Source organism: Phalacrocorax carbo, chromosome 2 (assembly GCF_963921805.1).
Source record: "Phalacrocorax carbo chromosome 2, bPhaCar2.1, whole genome shotgun sequence".
NCBI classification, from domain to species: Eukaryota; Metazoa; Chordata; class Aves; order Suliformes; family Phalacrocoracidae; genus Phalacrocorax; species Phalacrocorax carbo.
Genome location: NC_087514.1, coordinates 122,605,175 through 122,620,326, shown reverse-complemented (window position 1 = coordinate 122,620,326; position 15,152 = coordinate 122,605,175). Strand labels below are relative to the sequence as shown.

The window sequence follows — 15,152 nt, the reverse complement described above, 5'->3', positions numbered from 1 at the left end:
GGTATCACCCACCTGACCCCCGTCAGCAGCACAGGGCACACAAGGACATAAAGGCTAGAAAAGCACTGGATGACCGGAAAGCTGCAGAATGAAACTTGCACTTTGAACCTCTGACCCCTTCCCTTGGGAAGGGCAGAGCCACTGAACAAGCCTATCATAACCGACAGGTTATCAATTGCTTACTGTCTGCAACTAATCCTCCTGTTTGTACTCACATCTGAGAGCTTTGCTTCAAGATACTGGCTGTTCTCATAGCTCCTTATGACTATCAAGTCTAAATTAGTACCTTAATTAAAAAAGAAGAATAAGAGTACCAGTGAAGTAATTTTCCCAGCATAATTACATTTTCACTAGGGTTCCTACTATAAAAATATAAAAACTGGGGGGGGAACTAGCAGTCCTGTTAGGAAGTATTTTAATGACAGAAGAAAACCAAGGGATTAGAAGTTTCTGGTGTTTTAGTCTCTGGTTGTGTTCTTCTCCCCCAGGAGAAAAGAGACCCAGCTAGACAGAACCACCCCCAGGTCAGGTGCCCCAGCTTTCGTGTCTGGGGAAAATTACCAATCTTCCCCTAGCCAGGGCAATTTGGGACTTCAGAGGAGAAGAGGATATTCTGAAATAAGCCTCAAAAGCATGTTTAGATTAAAGTTCCCTCCCAGAGAGAGAGAAAAGAAAAATATGAACCGCACCATTTTATCAGCAACCTTCAGATCCCTTGCATTTCTCTATCCCCCCAATGATGAAGTCACTTGGCACACTAAACTGCATTCCTTACTTGGCGTGGAACAATTGCAGACACACTTTATGAAGACTGGCAAATATAAATAAAACATATATGTAGACTTAACTGGACAGGACTTGCATTAATTATAGCTGTTGTTTTTACAAACAGAATACAGAATTACAGAAATGCCTCAGGATGTCCAAAAAAACTTGAACAAACCAAAGAGAATACAGGCGCTGGCAACGGAGGGGTGGAAATAGAAGTACAGCAAGACTGCACAGTCAATTTAAAATAAATCCATGGAACTTTTACAGAGAGATCATCTACAACAGGAATTAACTGTATTAGTAAAGATTACTGTACTAGTAAGATTTTCCTCAGTACACATTATCTTAAGGACTGGCAAATAAAAGTAGTTCATATTATCATTATATGTTTTAAATTGGCAGAGTTTCAAGTATATCCAAAACTATTCCTAGTTTATTTTTAGCTCAACCAGATTTCAAGTTGACATCTTTTCAATATTCAGAAGCTATTTTGTTGAAGTCAACTTTTTAAGAACAAGAGCATATCAAGAGAAAGATACTGACTGTAGTGTATTACAATAATGCAATCCAATGAGGTTCAAAGCATAACCACATCCCATCAATGGATATTATAGCATAAATTTTCAATTAGCTGCCTTGAGTCAGCAAAGTTTTATAGATGTTGTATCACAGTTCACTGACTTCTTTGCCAGACCTTCATAGTTCGTCCTTGTTTTGCAATGCCTTGTCCTCAGCAAGAGTCATTGCCAGGAGCCAGCAACTCTTCAGCATTATTTCCTAGTGCACAGCTAAAAACATCAAGAAATAAGAAACCTCAAGATATAATAACCCTCCTGTAAACTGAAAGATTAATGTTTAGATTTGAAAACCACCTTGTCATCAATTAAAGCCACTTGAGGATCTCAGTTTTACACCAAGAAAAACATATATATTACACCTGGCAATGATTTAATGAGAAAAGGCATGCTTAGAGATCAAGCACCTTATCCTCTAACTTCAGTAGTGTAAGCATCACATCTGAGGCTTCTTCAAACTTTGTAAAGTACCTATGGTACTCTTAGATGAAAAATAAAACTTTTTTAAAGAAAACACTGTCACCACAAAATATGGTGTTAAAAGTTGGGGGGGGGGGGGGGAGAGAGAACAGTCATACTGCAATTTAGTTTTAGTATTTTATTTTTACTAAGTAATTTATTGCAATACTGACAAGAATGCAAGCTCACTGATGTCATTTTTTTCTTTAATGTATTACAGCGTGTTCAAAGCATTAATAACGTTTCTAACAAAACAGACAAGTAAAATAGTTTGAAACACCTTTTCATCTGAACTGTGTTGTCTTCATCAGTCTGGGTCATCAGTGTTATAATGCCAAAACAAAGCTTCTGTATTCAAGAATCTCGCTTCCTCATTTTTATTGAGCACTGCCTCACGTTCATCTAGCTATTTTTGGCTTGTGGACCTATGCACATTACTCATATAATTTATGTGGAAGAAACACATCGCAAGAGCTGATTACCACCTGCGAAAGCAACACAAAAATTTTAAAGGTAATTTCCAGGTAGAGAGACACATATACATGATGCCAGGAGACAGCAGTCCTCCAACCAATTCTTCATTCTTCCCTCATTCCACACTGTGTTACTTCTATAATTCACTGAGGGTATATTCTCTATTGCTGTTCTAGACACATATTATTACAATATATTCTAAGGGAATACATGGACTACCAGACACTCTCTAGCAGACATGCTTTCTGAACACATCTGTTTCGACAGTAAATTTTGTGCAAGTTGATGAAATAAAACATCTGGGTTTAAGTTTGTTCTGTGTTTTTACTGTAGTGTTTATAGCCTCTGGTATTTTTCACTTTCAAGATGCAGATAACTTATCATCTAGGCTCTCAAAACTGAACCACATGAACACTGGCATTTCTCCCAACTGCAAGTTTCATTTAAAATATTTCACTGACAGAACCTGTTCAACAAGTAATATTCACTCCACTCTCATATACAAGGGGCTGAGAAATCAGCTATGTTAATGTCATTTTTTGTGAGCTGCATGTATGTTTAATATATATTTACATAGAAGAAAAAATACAAAAGGCAAGTTAAGGTCTTGCTTTGGGAATTTTTGAAGTTCTTAATTTTATGTCGTCTTTTCTGCTTGTTCTTCCTAGCTTTTGATTTATTTTTTTTTTTTTTTTAATCCATAGTCTAAAAGTTCCTGGTTGGGAAGAACTGACATATCCAAGACCATGCAGTATTTTCTTTACCCTGGCTCATGTCTATCCCTTCTCCACCCCGGCTAGTGCAAAGTTTTGCAGAAACCAGACCTTCTTTACAAGCTGCATCATCTTAGGATAGCTGGAACTTTGAGTCTTCTGTGCCAATACTTTGCAGTCCAAGAGGGTTTGACTTGCCTTAGGACTACCAATTCATTGACTGAAATTAGAAGTTTATGTTTCTATGTTTGGTCTTTATCCTGACAGTTGATACGCAGCCATCTTCACAACAGAGTATCCTGCCAACACTGTTTCTTAGAAACATATGTATATAGTCCACAGAGTCCATGAGAGGGTGGTTTCATCAATATGTTGTGAGATACAAAGTGTATTAGCCATGATCCTTCTGAAGAAAGAGTATTTAGATTTGCAAGCAACAAGTACCTCAAAAGACATTTATGCATTAGATTGCTGCTTTATATATTTCTAAAAACATTGTTCTACAAAAATCTAGATCCTCATTGTTTTAATCAGAAATGAAGAAACAATACTTATAACCTTTACCAGGAAAACAGTTTCCTCATCACACATGCTTGAATTCCCACATAAACAATATTGTGTTTAAAAGGGCAAAGGTAAGTCTGGCACGTTAATATTTATCCAGGTGGACGCTGTCAGTAGCTTCCTCTGGCTCCTATTCACATCAGTCATCTACGAGCCTGAAATGAGCTCTGCTATGGAAGGCAGCGCAGGAAAGGAAGCAAAACCAGAAAATAATCTTCACTGCACTGTGCATTCTGCAGTTTAGAAAATGATAATTTCCTCTATACTTCTTGTATGCCACTCTTAATGGCAGTATTAAAATTAATAAGTAAGAGCAAATTATCTCACTTGGGTTTTCAAGACTTCATTCTGAATTCATGTTATATGATTTCCAGACTTTTTTTTTTAAACTGGTAAATGCCTATCCTTGTGCTGTCTTCAGTTCAGTACATACTTCTTTCTCTCCTCCTTTCCCTCAATTTCCATGTCTTACTCCCCCTCCAACAGTCCTCCTCCAGAGGATTCAACACCTTTTTTTAAACCTCTCCCACCTTTCTACATCTCTTCTTTCCTCCCTTGTTCTATTGCCAAACTACCCTTTCCTTGCACTTGCATAATAAAAATAAGACCAGGTTTGACTCATGAATCCAAGAGCCACAAAAATCAAAGACTACTAACCAGGTAAGATAAAACACAAGCAGAAGAAGAAGAAAAAGAAAAGAAAACTCACACACTCAAAAAAAAAAAAAGACAAATCTCTTTATTCCGTTTTCAAAAGCAGGAGTTTCTATAAAAAGCTTACTGTAATAAGGCACCCCAAAAAAAAAAAAAACCCACACACACAAACCCAAAAACACCTTCAGGAGAGGATTTTGTGCCAGTACAAAATGCCCAAATGCTTGCAGCAATGAATAAAACATTTTTTTGCTTCTCCATCTTGCTTACACTGCAATGTCTTTTTCATGATACAGTTCATTATCTTCCTCCTATAACCATGATAAAAGCAGTATGGAGAAACCTGATACAACTAGTCTTCAATTCCCTGCCAGCTCCAAATAGCAGCAACAGACCAGAAATTGGCCATTTCCCCTCTTCCCTCCCCCCCCTTTTTTTTTTAATTTTGTAAATTTAAGGAGAATAGCAGCAGACTGCCGGGTCTTGCCTGTACTAGCTTAAACTATTCTCCTTTTACTAGGAAGGTTTTCTCTATGTTCCAAAGCTAGAAGAACACACACCTCTCTCCTGGTGAGGTTAAACACACTACTCTGACTCCAGTGCATAAGTTTTCCCACAGTGTTTATTTGTCCCTTACATGAAAGCATCATTCTATCTGAATGAAAGCTGTAGCAACCTATTCAGAACCAATATGGTGGTGTGGTTCACAATTCTGTACATAAAGAAAATGCAGAAGCTTTATTGACACAGAGCCCCAACTTATATTTATGCACTTCCTCTAACTTTTAAATACACTGTTGAATGACCAAGACAAGGTGTCCCCTCATAATTCTTAACTCCAAGTCCATTCTCAGGCAAATCAAATAATAATTATTGACTTATTTTATAAAAAAATCTTGGGAGCCTGATGGAAGGCACACTGTGTAAGGCACAACTCTTAACACTGCAACAGGTAATAACTAAAAGGCTGTGTAGTTGAAGCAAAGACTTTTCCCAGGTCACTGAGACATGTGTATTTGATATATGAACTTGCAGTAGTAACTTACTCAAAACCATAGAATACTAATTTAGGGATTTCAGCTTACAACCATCTAACTGATAGCCTAAGGTCTTTTCAGTCAAATACCTTAAGGCACCTGCAAATGCTATACAACACTCTTGAGTGGGTGCACTGGACTAAGAGGTACACAATAGCAACCACATTTAGTCTGTGGAAGGGTCATGAAACAAGCACCAAGCACAGGGCAATTAATACTACATATCAGTGTAGTCCAGCCCTTTATTTTGAAGAACAGTACTCCAAATTTTAAACTGTAATTTTATCAGAAAGACACTACCAACGGAATTGTTAGATTTAACCACACACATGGTAAATGACTCAAAACGCTAAGGTTCATCAGTACTTGGTGCATAGAGCTCCTTTCCACCAAAGCCAATAGGGAAGTTCCCAAACTGAAGGAAACTACACTGTACAAGCATTTTAAAAAGTATAAATGCAACAGCGTAGTTAATTGCATAGGCCTCTCAGCCTATCCAATGCTCAATAAAACAAAGCAACTGATGATACAGTACATTTATAAACAAACAGAAGATATTTAAAGCAAGATAATTAACACCAATCAGTATGCATTCACTAAAAAAAATTTCATCCAGAAAACCTGCTAGGTTTCTGATATCACAAGTTTGCTTCATAATATTAACAGCATTGAGCAGGCTGCACTGACTTTTAAGTACAATAAAAAAAAAGATCAAGACACTAAACGCACTGAAAAACAGTCAAGAGATGGAGCCAGACTCAAAATATAACTAAACGAGGATCTCTGAGTGAATATATTTCTAACAGGGTCCCTTGGCAATCAGTTCTTGGCTGTGGAGTGTTTAGCGATGACCTAGATGGAGAAAAAAAAAATCCATAGATTGCTGATGACATGAAAACAAGCTATCATCAGCAAACAACATGCATTCCAACAGTGTCAAAATAAAAACATATATCTAGTGACAAAGTCATAATTACAAGATAGAGGATTTACCTGGAAAAGCACTCACCCGTAGAAATTCAATGTAAGGAAAACCTACTCATTATTTTGTCCCAGTAACCGTTGCAACTAATAATCAGTTCCCTCAACTATATTTTAAAATTGTTGTCTTCTGTAATCAAATAATTAACTCCTATTTTTACCCCCTCAAAAATGGGGCGTGCACACACACCATGAGAAAGCCCACTGGGGATATACAAAAACACGCTAACAATGGAGAGGGCACACTGCAGGGAGACAGCTCCCACAGCACTCCTTTTCATCATCTTTCCATCCAAAAAAGGATAGTTGAGTGCTACGCTTCCTTTTGACACTTCTGGCATTCATTTTGGTAGTACTATGCCATATGTTACTGGATCGAGATGCATACCGGATATAGGTAGAAAACAGCATAACAAGCGCCAGGGTGTTGCGCCACTGACAGCTTAAGCTAAGCAAGTAGGAAATAACAAGAGCGTGGGTATGAAGATACCTGCCTGGAGAACCCAGGCAGCACCAGGGAACATAAGGTCTCAGTGTTGTGTGTAATTAGACTAACAGTTAAATTTATGAGGCAAAATTAACAGCCTAGTTTTAAAAAAATAATGATGGAGACCTAAAAAGCTAACAGTCCTTGAACTTTTTAAGCAGGGGATATTGAGTTGGAGGAAATGGGATGTATTATCCCTGTATTTGACCCCCAGTGCAACCACAACTGAAACTGTACCCAGTCTGGTTTCCACATGTGAAGATAAACATTGAAATACCAAATAATAATCAGAACTATCCCAGTAAAAATTACTGGGAAATCTGACTTGCAGCAAGAAAACTCCATTGATCTAGATACTCCAAATACAGACAAAAGATAATCTACCCTGCCCAAAAAGACTGCACATAGAAACTAAATTTGATAAGAGATATCCTCAGTCTCATACACAACCAGCAGAACGAAATTCAGTGAAAAGTCAGACATTGACATGTATTAAGAACATCAGGCAATTTCTTAAGTAGTGATTAACGCTGGGCAAGTTGTTCCCATAGCTGTGGTGAAGAATACCACTGGAAGAAAAATTCTCAGATATATATCCAAAGAGAAACACAAGTATAGGTGGAATAGAAACCATAACAAATTCTATGGCTTGTCCTACAGAACTGACTAGTTAAGGACCTACATTCCTCAACTTTAAATTACCTACTAATTAAATGCTGCCTTAGACAGAGAAGTGCAGCCGCATTTAGGCAGTGTTTACTGAAACATTTTTATCTGCAACAGTTAAAATACTAAGCAAACTTTGCCTCCCTGGATTAGGGGCCAAAAAGTAATCACACAGCTGAGTAAGATACCCACAAAAGCCTACAAGATCTAAAGCACAATGCCAAGATACTCGAGAATAAAGTTGTGGCTGGGACCAAAGAAATGAACTCAGCATTTTTAGTTGAACCAAATTCATACTTTTTGTTTCATTATTCATTATAACACATACTTAACAAACATAATTTTACATTAAAAACCAATAGTTAAGGCAATTTTTAGCATCCTCACTTTGAAGGTTCAGCCTTTTATATACATCATAAAGAACAAAGTAAGAATATGAGGAGAGGCTAAAGCCCAAATACATTCTTTGTATTAAACAATTGTTTTTAAATATAAAATGACGGGGGAAAATCTTTTGAATACTTTTTCCAATATACTCATAAAAAGACTCCAGGCACATTACTGAGTTTAACAGCTTACTGTCACTTCTCCTACATGAACAAAATCCATATTCATAAACCAGTGGGTTTTTTTTTAAATGAGCCAGCAAGTGCATGTGTGCTCCCTCTAACCACATTTATCATTGCGTTGCTAAGCAGAGAAATCACCATTCAAAAAGCCAGCAGCAAAATGAGCTAGTAATAACAAAACCCAGATAAGGGTAAGTAAGTGCTTCAGCGTTAGTGCCAACTGCCACTTCTTTTCAGTGTCTGAAAGCTAAGTGTGACATCTGGGTGAAAGGAAGACCACGCTCTATTTTGCCTGTCACTTCATTCCCTCTGGTACAAGGCTGATGCTCAGCTCTGAAGTGCACTTGCAAATCCCAAATATACAGCCTGAGAGAAAATACCCAAATCTCATTTGTTTTAAACAGATTTTTCCCTACATTATCATCAAGCATCTTAAGCATTAGATTATTATGCATTATGTGAATTTATCTTCCGCATAGGCGTAAGCAGCCCTGACACCATGTGACACAAGCAGCTGAGGAACAAAAAACTTGGGTTACCTGCCTGAGTACAAGAGAAATGCCCACGGCAGTTATTTAACCAGAATCCACATCTCCAGAGTGAAAACCAATTCCTTAACCACAAGACCACCCTTCTGAGCTACAGCCTGAGGTTCAAAGTTGTCCTCTTCCAAATGTCTCTTATAAGCGTACCTGAAGGGCAGAGAATGATGGAACTCTCAGGTTCCCTCTTACCTTGTTAAAATTCTTTCTCCAACCTCACCGCTGGAACAGCCTTCTCCATTCTCCCAGCAGAGCTGGTTTAGAGGCAACAGCAAAAGCTATTCAAACTAAATCAACCAGTTCATGATTAAACCAGCTAGGTTTAATCAACCACTAACTAAACAAAGATGAATTGCATCTTAACCAAAGTTTCTAATTTTTCTGCAAAGAAATTAGGGTTATTTTTGCTACACAGATCTCAGGATTAAGAAGAAAAGATTCGTGCCTTAATCCAAAACAGAACTTACTAACAACTGATATTTTGACATTTTAAATTCCAAGTTTATTTGAAACTAATGACACATCTTAATTTCAATAATATATGTGACTCCCAAGTGTTCAGCGGAGAAAATATCCTGTTAATTTGTTCAACAGAACTAAACATGTTGGTTTTAAGTAGTTTTCTTCCTTTCCACACTGCCTTCTACAAACAGGATCTACATGTGAAGGGACAACACAGTTTCTAGTAAAATCTATTTTGTAAATAAAATCTTTAATAAAATGTTAGCCCAATATTATCAAAATGCCTTGAAATTTAAAGTTGCCACAATTCCTAACAACTTGTAAGTCAAGGTTCCAAAATTTAAGGAGCAGATTTCCAACACCAGAAGAAAGACCAAAGGTTCATCTCCAGTTCCTTTAAAATAGTCTCCCCCTTCCCAAACTCTGCAAATAAATCCTGGAAGGTATTACAACACTACACAAAGCCTCATATGGATATGTCAAACACACTAAGACTAAAAGATACGCAGCGGAGGGGCTGGTGTTAATCTGATTCTAGTAAGAACACCAAAAATTCCTATTTCAGCAAACCTGACAAACATTAAATAAGCACATGGTTCTTTTCTCCTTTTCAGACACTGTCCAGTTAGAATCCTGACAGTATGGTTTATTCTATATTAAAAAACCAGTTTATTTCTCTAGGCCAGGCTTCCCTCCCAGCAGCTCTATTGGTATACCTATACAACTATAGTCATCTAGTTTGTACAGTAACCATCTGCTCATTTTTTACACTAGAAAAAGGCCACAATTTGTTGCTAGAACAACTTGACTGGTACCATTGAAGAATTAGCAGCTACTAGAGTTAACACCTCTACCCCAAAGCTCCACAAGCAGATGTGTCAATCCCAAAATTCTGCAAAAGATGGGCTAGCTAGTTCAGAAGGAGGGAGAGGGGGAATGTTACTGTGTTTGAAGTATCTTCATCAATTCACCTTCTAAGAGGTTACAATCTCTTTCTCAGAATATATATAAAATTTAAAAAAAAATTACAGATTTTTGTAGGCGCTATAGCACAAAACAGTGTTGACATATTTTGTCAAAATACTTAGAAAACAAACCTCCCGTAACAGCTACTGTCAGAGCTGCACAACCTCTGGGGGCCAAAGAAGTCAGCCCCTAAAGTAGCACTGAAGTCTGCTGGTTTTCCTAGCGATATCCTAGCTGCTGTTTGGGACACTGGAAAAAAGGAATGGTCTTTCTGTGGTGGCAGCAGTCAGATTGCAACCGTTCTCTACAACTACACAAGCAAAGAGACCCCACCACAGCATTGTGAAGGCCAGTAAAGAGACTGAGCACAAAAAAATCCCCAATTTGCCCCAAAGTATAATTTTTGTTGACATCCAAGGAATGCAGCTAACCCCCGAAACAGGTCTGGTGATGCCCAAGCACAAGAAGTTCATTGGGCACGATTCACGCAGACTGCTAACACAATATATTTCTCAACTGAGAGAGGAAGCAGGAGTAGGCCAAAATAATGCTTTAGAAAACACCGGGGCTATAGAAAAATTTACACAGAGCAGTTCAGCTCAGAAAAGCAACAACAATACCCATCAGCTGGTGCTCCATTTGTTGTTGTTACAAATCCAAATTTAAGCCCCAGCCCAAACGCAGATGATCCAGGGGCTTATACACACTTGCAGGACAAAACCCTACAAGCACAAGCAGTAAAAACATTTTCAAGGAAGAAGTGGGGAGAGGGAGGCAGACCACACGTGAATTTCACACTACCTTGGGGAAATGGAGTTTTAAGATTTTTTACAACTTTTTACCCACCTATTCAAAAACAGGATAATAATGCCACAGGCTTTAAATATTTTATTTATATCAAATTAACTCATGCAAAATAGGTTTTGCATGACATGAGACAATTCTAAAGAGACATATTTGTCCATCAAACCCATGCAACTCCCATTTAAAATACAAGCTACTACTCTCCCCTACACGAAGAACAAGTAAATCCCAATAGAAATGCTCTGTAACATCCTTCAATTCTGATAACGTAATTATTTGTCATTTCATAGTAAAGACATTCAGATGCCCGGATGTCTCAGGCAAGACACAAGTGTCCTAATGTCAAAGTGGCTGTGTTTTAGATTAAGATCTGCTCTCTGCATTCACACCTGTGTAAATCCAAAGTTACAGACTTTAGTGGAGACACTCTAGATGCCCAGCCCTCTTAACATCTTTATCACACAACAACCTGCCTCAAAACAACCAAACAAAAAAAGCAGTGGTTCCTTCTGCTTGTTATAAAGGTGAAGAACCACCTCGCTCATTTCCAATTCAGATTGTTCCTGAACCTGCTAGAGATAGAGCAGAATAGACTTCTTCAGAAATAGGCAACAAACCCTCAAAATTCTTAAAATAGGAAGCAATGCAGCAATCCAGATTGACTGAACTTGAGGCCTTCAATTACTTCAGATAATGCTTATAAATGCAGTTATGCTTCAGTACTCATATTCACTTGCCTCACCCAAAATAAGGCTGTCTTGCATACACCTGTTAAAGGAGAATTGATAAAAAAGTGACACTAATTTATTGTAATTCAAATGACAATAATTTCTTTAGACTTGTAGAGGGTACTCTGCATGGTAAGTGTTGATTAACCTAGGAAAGCCTTTCAACTTCAATACCATGACCATAAGCTAACATCAAATACATGTGAATTATTTAGGCTAATGGATAAAGAGCTTTAAAGAACATTCCAAATCCACAATCACCGAACTCTGTCAGTTCTTGCTTTATTTTTCCATTATATTTATATCCGCTCCATCTGGCTGTATTGATCATGCAGTTAAACAACCTTGTGTTTTTTTCAGATGAAGTAAATTCAAAACTAAGTTGTATGGTCATTCAGTAACATACACTCTTGATTGATTTGCAGGTGCCAGCTACAAAGTCACTACATCTTACAGACTGAGCTCCGACTGACAGAAAACATACTCCACGACAAATATATAGAAGGCCAAGCGGACAACCACACTCAAACCCACAGATCACTACTCATTTATTGGACATTATAGCAAGACCAACTTTTGTAAGCCTCAAGTTTCAACTGATGTGTTTAGAACTTGTATCAGACTCCCCATCCCAAACAACTGGTACATATATCCACAGAACAGAATAACTGAACAAAGTAGAGTTAGTTAGACTAAGATCTCTGTGTAAATAAACCCCTTGCTCAAACAGGCAGATTTACAGAAAATAAAACTGGCAATTGACAAAGCATGATAAAGCAGCAGTTAAAAAGACTCCTAAAAATAAACAGACATTCATTTCCAAGTGCTATGGTAGAACTGTTTAAGTGACCTTGATCTTTTTTCCCTGATGTTTTCAGATAAAAGTTTCTTGGGCGTACAGAGATTATACATGTTATTTCAAGCTGTCAGCCTTCGCAAAGATTTAATCTGTTCCCAAATACAGCAAACAGGCAGTTCTAGACCCAAAGATTTAAAAGCAAAAACCTCTACTTTGTAAATTCATCAGATTACATGAAAGTGACCTTTAAAATCACTCACAGCAAAAAGAGTTACCATTCCTACAAAAAGAGATTAAGTTGGGGGGGGGGGGAGAAGGATGGGATTTTAATTTTTAGTCATGCATTTTAGTCCTACATTTTAGTTATCACAATGTGTTTATTTGGTTTTTAAGCAAAACTACAGGAGGACTGCATAAATCAACAACCTGATACAAGTCTAATGTGAATCTAGCACAGAACTGCAGTAACCAAAAGACAGTAAAGGGCCTCCTCTATGCCTACACTGAAAGAGTCTAGTTTTATGGAGATGTGTGTGTGCCTAAATCGTACCAGATATATTCATTATCACTCACAGCTGGCGTACGTATGTATGCCCTCCAGCGTATGGAATCAGACCAGGTCCTGAAACTTTTCAGAAAGTATTGCTACAATACTACCACTGCTTTAGCCCCACACGAGTCAGCATCATCATTGGCATTTCTGCAATTTAACTTTGCCACTTATAAATACTTTAGAATTACAGTCAGAACACCAAGGACCCAGCCATTTCGATGTTCTTATTGCTTGGGGTCACTTAATATAAGCAACAGCAAGTTCTAGTAGGGCTGGGATTTTTTTTAAAGGTTTGAGCAGATGTTTATAACTAATCCTATAAAAGTTCTCTCCATAGCATTTACTTCTCTTCAAAACCATCACTGTGATGCCTTACATTAAAACGTCAAGTTTTAGATGCTTATCCTCATTCATCCACTAAGAGGACAAAGTTTGATAATGAAAAACTAAAACACTAATAAGAAATCTTCTCTCTCGATTTCAACAAATCCCAATACCGCATTAGTAATTCCACAGTCTGGCTTCAACTCTGTAGAAAATTTTGCACTGAGACACTAGGTTCAAGACCAGACCTTCTCCAGGACTTCCACAGATGCACGTCAGCCTGTCCACACCCAGGAAATTGCAGGACCAGGGCCTGTCACCGTATCAACATAAATTAGGACTTGTCAAACAGGAAGGACATGGCAAGAGAAGAGATCTTCTTAAACACACAGGTAACTGTTTCCTCTGTCCCACCCCGCAGCAAAAATAATAATACACATAATGAGAAGCGTGGCATTTTTCCCATTTGTTTTGGGTGGCTCTCACTCAGTTTTTCATTCTTTCGTTATCCAAGATAACTTCACAGGAGAATAACGTGATAGAAGAGGAGCTCAGAAAGGGGGGGCTGCCGGGAGAACAGCACGTGCAGCGTTATTCCCCCCCTGCCCCCGCAGCGCCGGGGGCCACCGCTCCGGCCCGCAGCACCGCGCCCCCCGCCCATCCAACCGCTCCCCCCGTTGGGAAAACAAGTGAAACAAAATGAAGGCAAGCGGGCGCGGAGGGGAAGGGGGGCCGGCCTCGGGCAGGGCTGGCGGCACAGCCCGGCCTACCTGCCCGCGGCGGCCGGGGAGGGGTCGGGGCGGCGGCACCAGCTGCCCGGGCACCATCTTGGGGGCGGCGGGGGGCGCGGAGGAGGAGGAGACGGCCCCGCAGCGCCGCCGGGGGCCGGCCGGCGGTTTACCTGCTCTGCCAGCCCTGCAGGAGGTTGGTGTATTTGCTGAGCGTCCCTTCCAGCACCGGCTCCCGCCGCCTGCCGCCGCCGGGCGCCTGGGCGCCCCCCGGGCTGGCCGCCGCCGAGCCGGGGCTGCTGCTGCTGCCGCCGCCGGCCCCCCCGCCTCCATCCAGCCTCCCCGCGGCCGCCGCCCGGCCCGGCAGCCCGCGGCTGGCGGAGGAGGACGAAGGAGAGGAGCCCGCCGACGTGGGGCGGCTGCTGCTGCGGCTGCTGCTGTTGCTACCGCCGCCCTCGCTCACCGCTGCCGCCTTCTCCATGGAGCCCGGCGGCGGAGGCTGCCAGCCCGCTCCGGCCGCGGCTGCCGCCCGTGCCCGGCAAAGCCCTGACTCACCGGCAGCGCCGAGAGGGGCGGCGCCCGAGGGAGAGAAGGGGCCGGGCCGCGCCGGGCGAGGGAACCGCCGCGCCGCCTTCCCGCCGGTTGCTGAGGGGAGCTGGGCGGCCGTTGCGCGCCCCGCGGCGCGGCGGGATCCTCCCCGGCCGCCCCCCTCGGCCTGCCCGGGCCGGCCGCTGCGCGTGGGTGGGTGCCACGCAGGCAGACACGGAGACACGCAGCGAAGCGGGGAGAGGCGCGACGCAGGCACAGGCTGCGTGGGGCGGCGGGATGGCACGCGGCAGCGCCCGCGCAGTGGCACGCACGTGCGGCGTGGCACCGAGGGGTGACCCCAAAGGACAGCGGGGCGTGGGGCGGACACGTAGGCTGATGACACTGGGAGGGGGTGTCCCGCGTCCACGTTGCCAGGCCCTGGTGGATGTGGCGGGGAGAGAGGGGATCCCAGCACGCAGGGCCGGGCAAACACCTTCTGCGTCCCCTCCGGGCCTCACCCGCGCAGCGTGTGACACACACGCGTGGGGAGCAATGAAAGCGGTGGCTGTACGCGGGGTGTACGTGGAGGAACGCCGCCAGAGGGGAGGATAGCCAGGCTATAAAGCATATGACTGTCACTCGCAAAAGCTGTGCCCACTAGAGCGCAAAGCGTAGCACCGGAGAGGGGATCCCTTGGTACAGGCTGATGCACATCGCTGCCCGTTACCGCAGAGCGTGACACCGTGGGCCAGGTGTCCACAGCAGGGT

General features: G+C 41.4%; 1 protein-coding gene across 1 annotated transcript in view; it reads right to left on the bottom strand.

Annotated features, from left to right (window-relative positions):
* OSBPL10 (oxysterol binding protein like 10) overlaps nt 1-14,404 on the bottom strand; it is a 121,909-nt gene extending 107,505 nt beyond the window's left edge. The window contains exon 1 of the mRNA XM_064444220.1: nt 14,030-14,404. Within this exon, the coding sequence (XP_064300290.1) occupies nt 14,030-14,337 (308 nt within the window). The 5' untranslated portion in view covers nt 14,338-14,404. The remainder of the gene's footprint in view (nt 1-14,029) is intronic.
* Between the last annotated feature and the right edge of the window lie 748 nt (nt 14,405-15,152).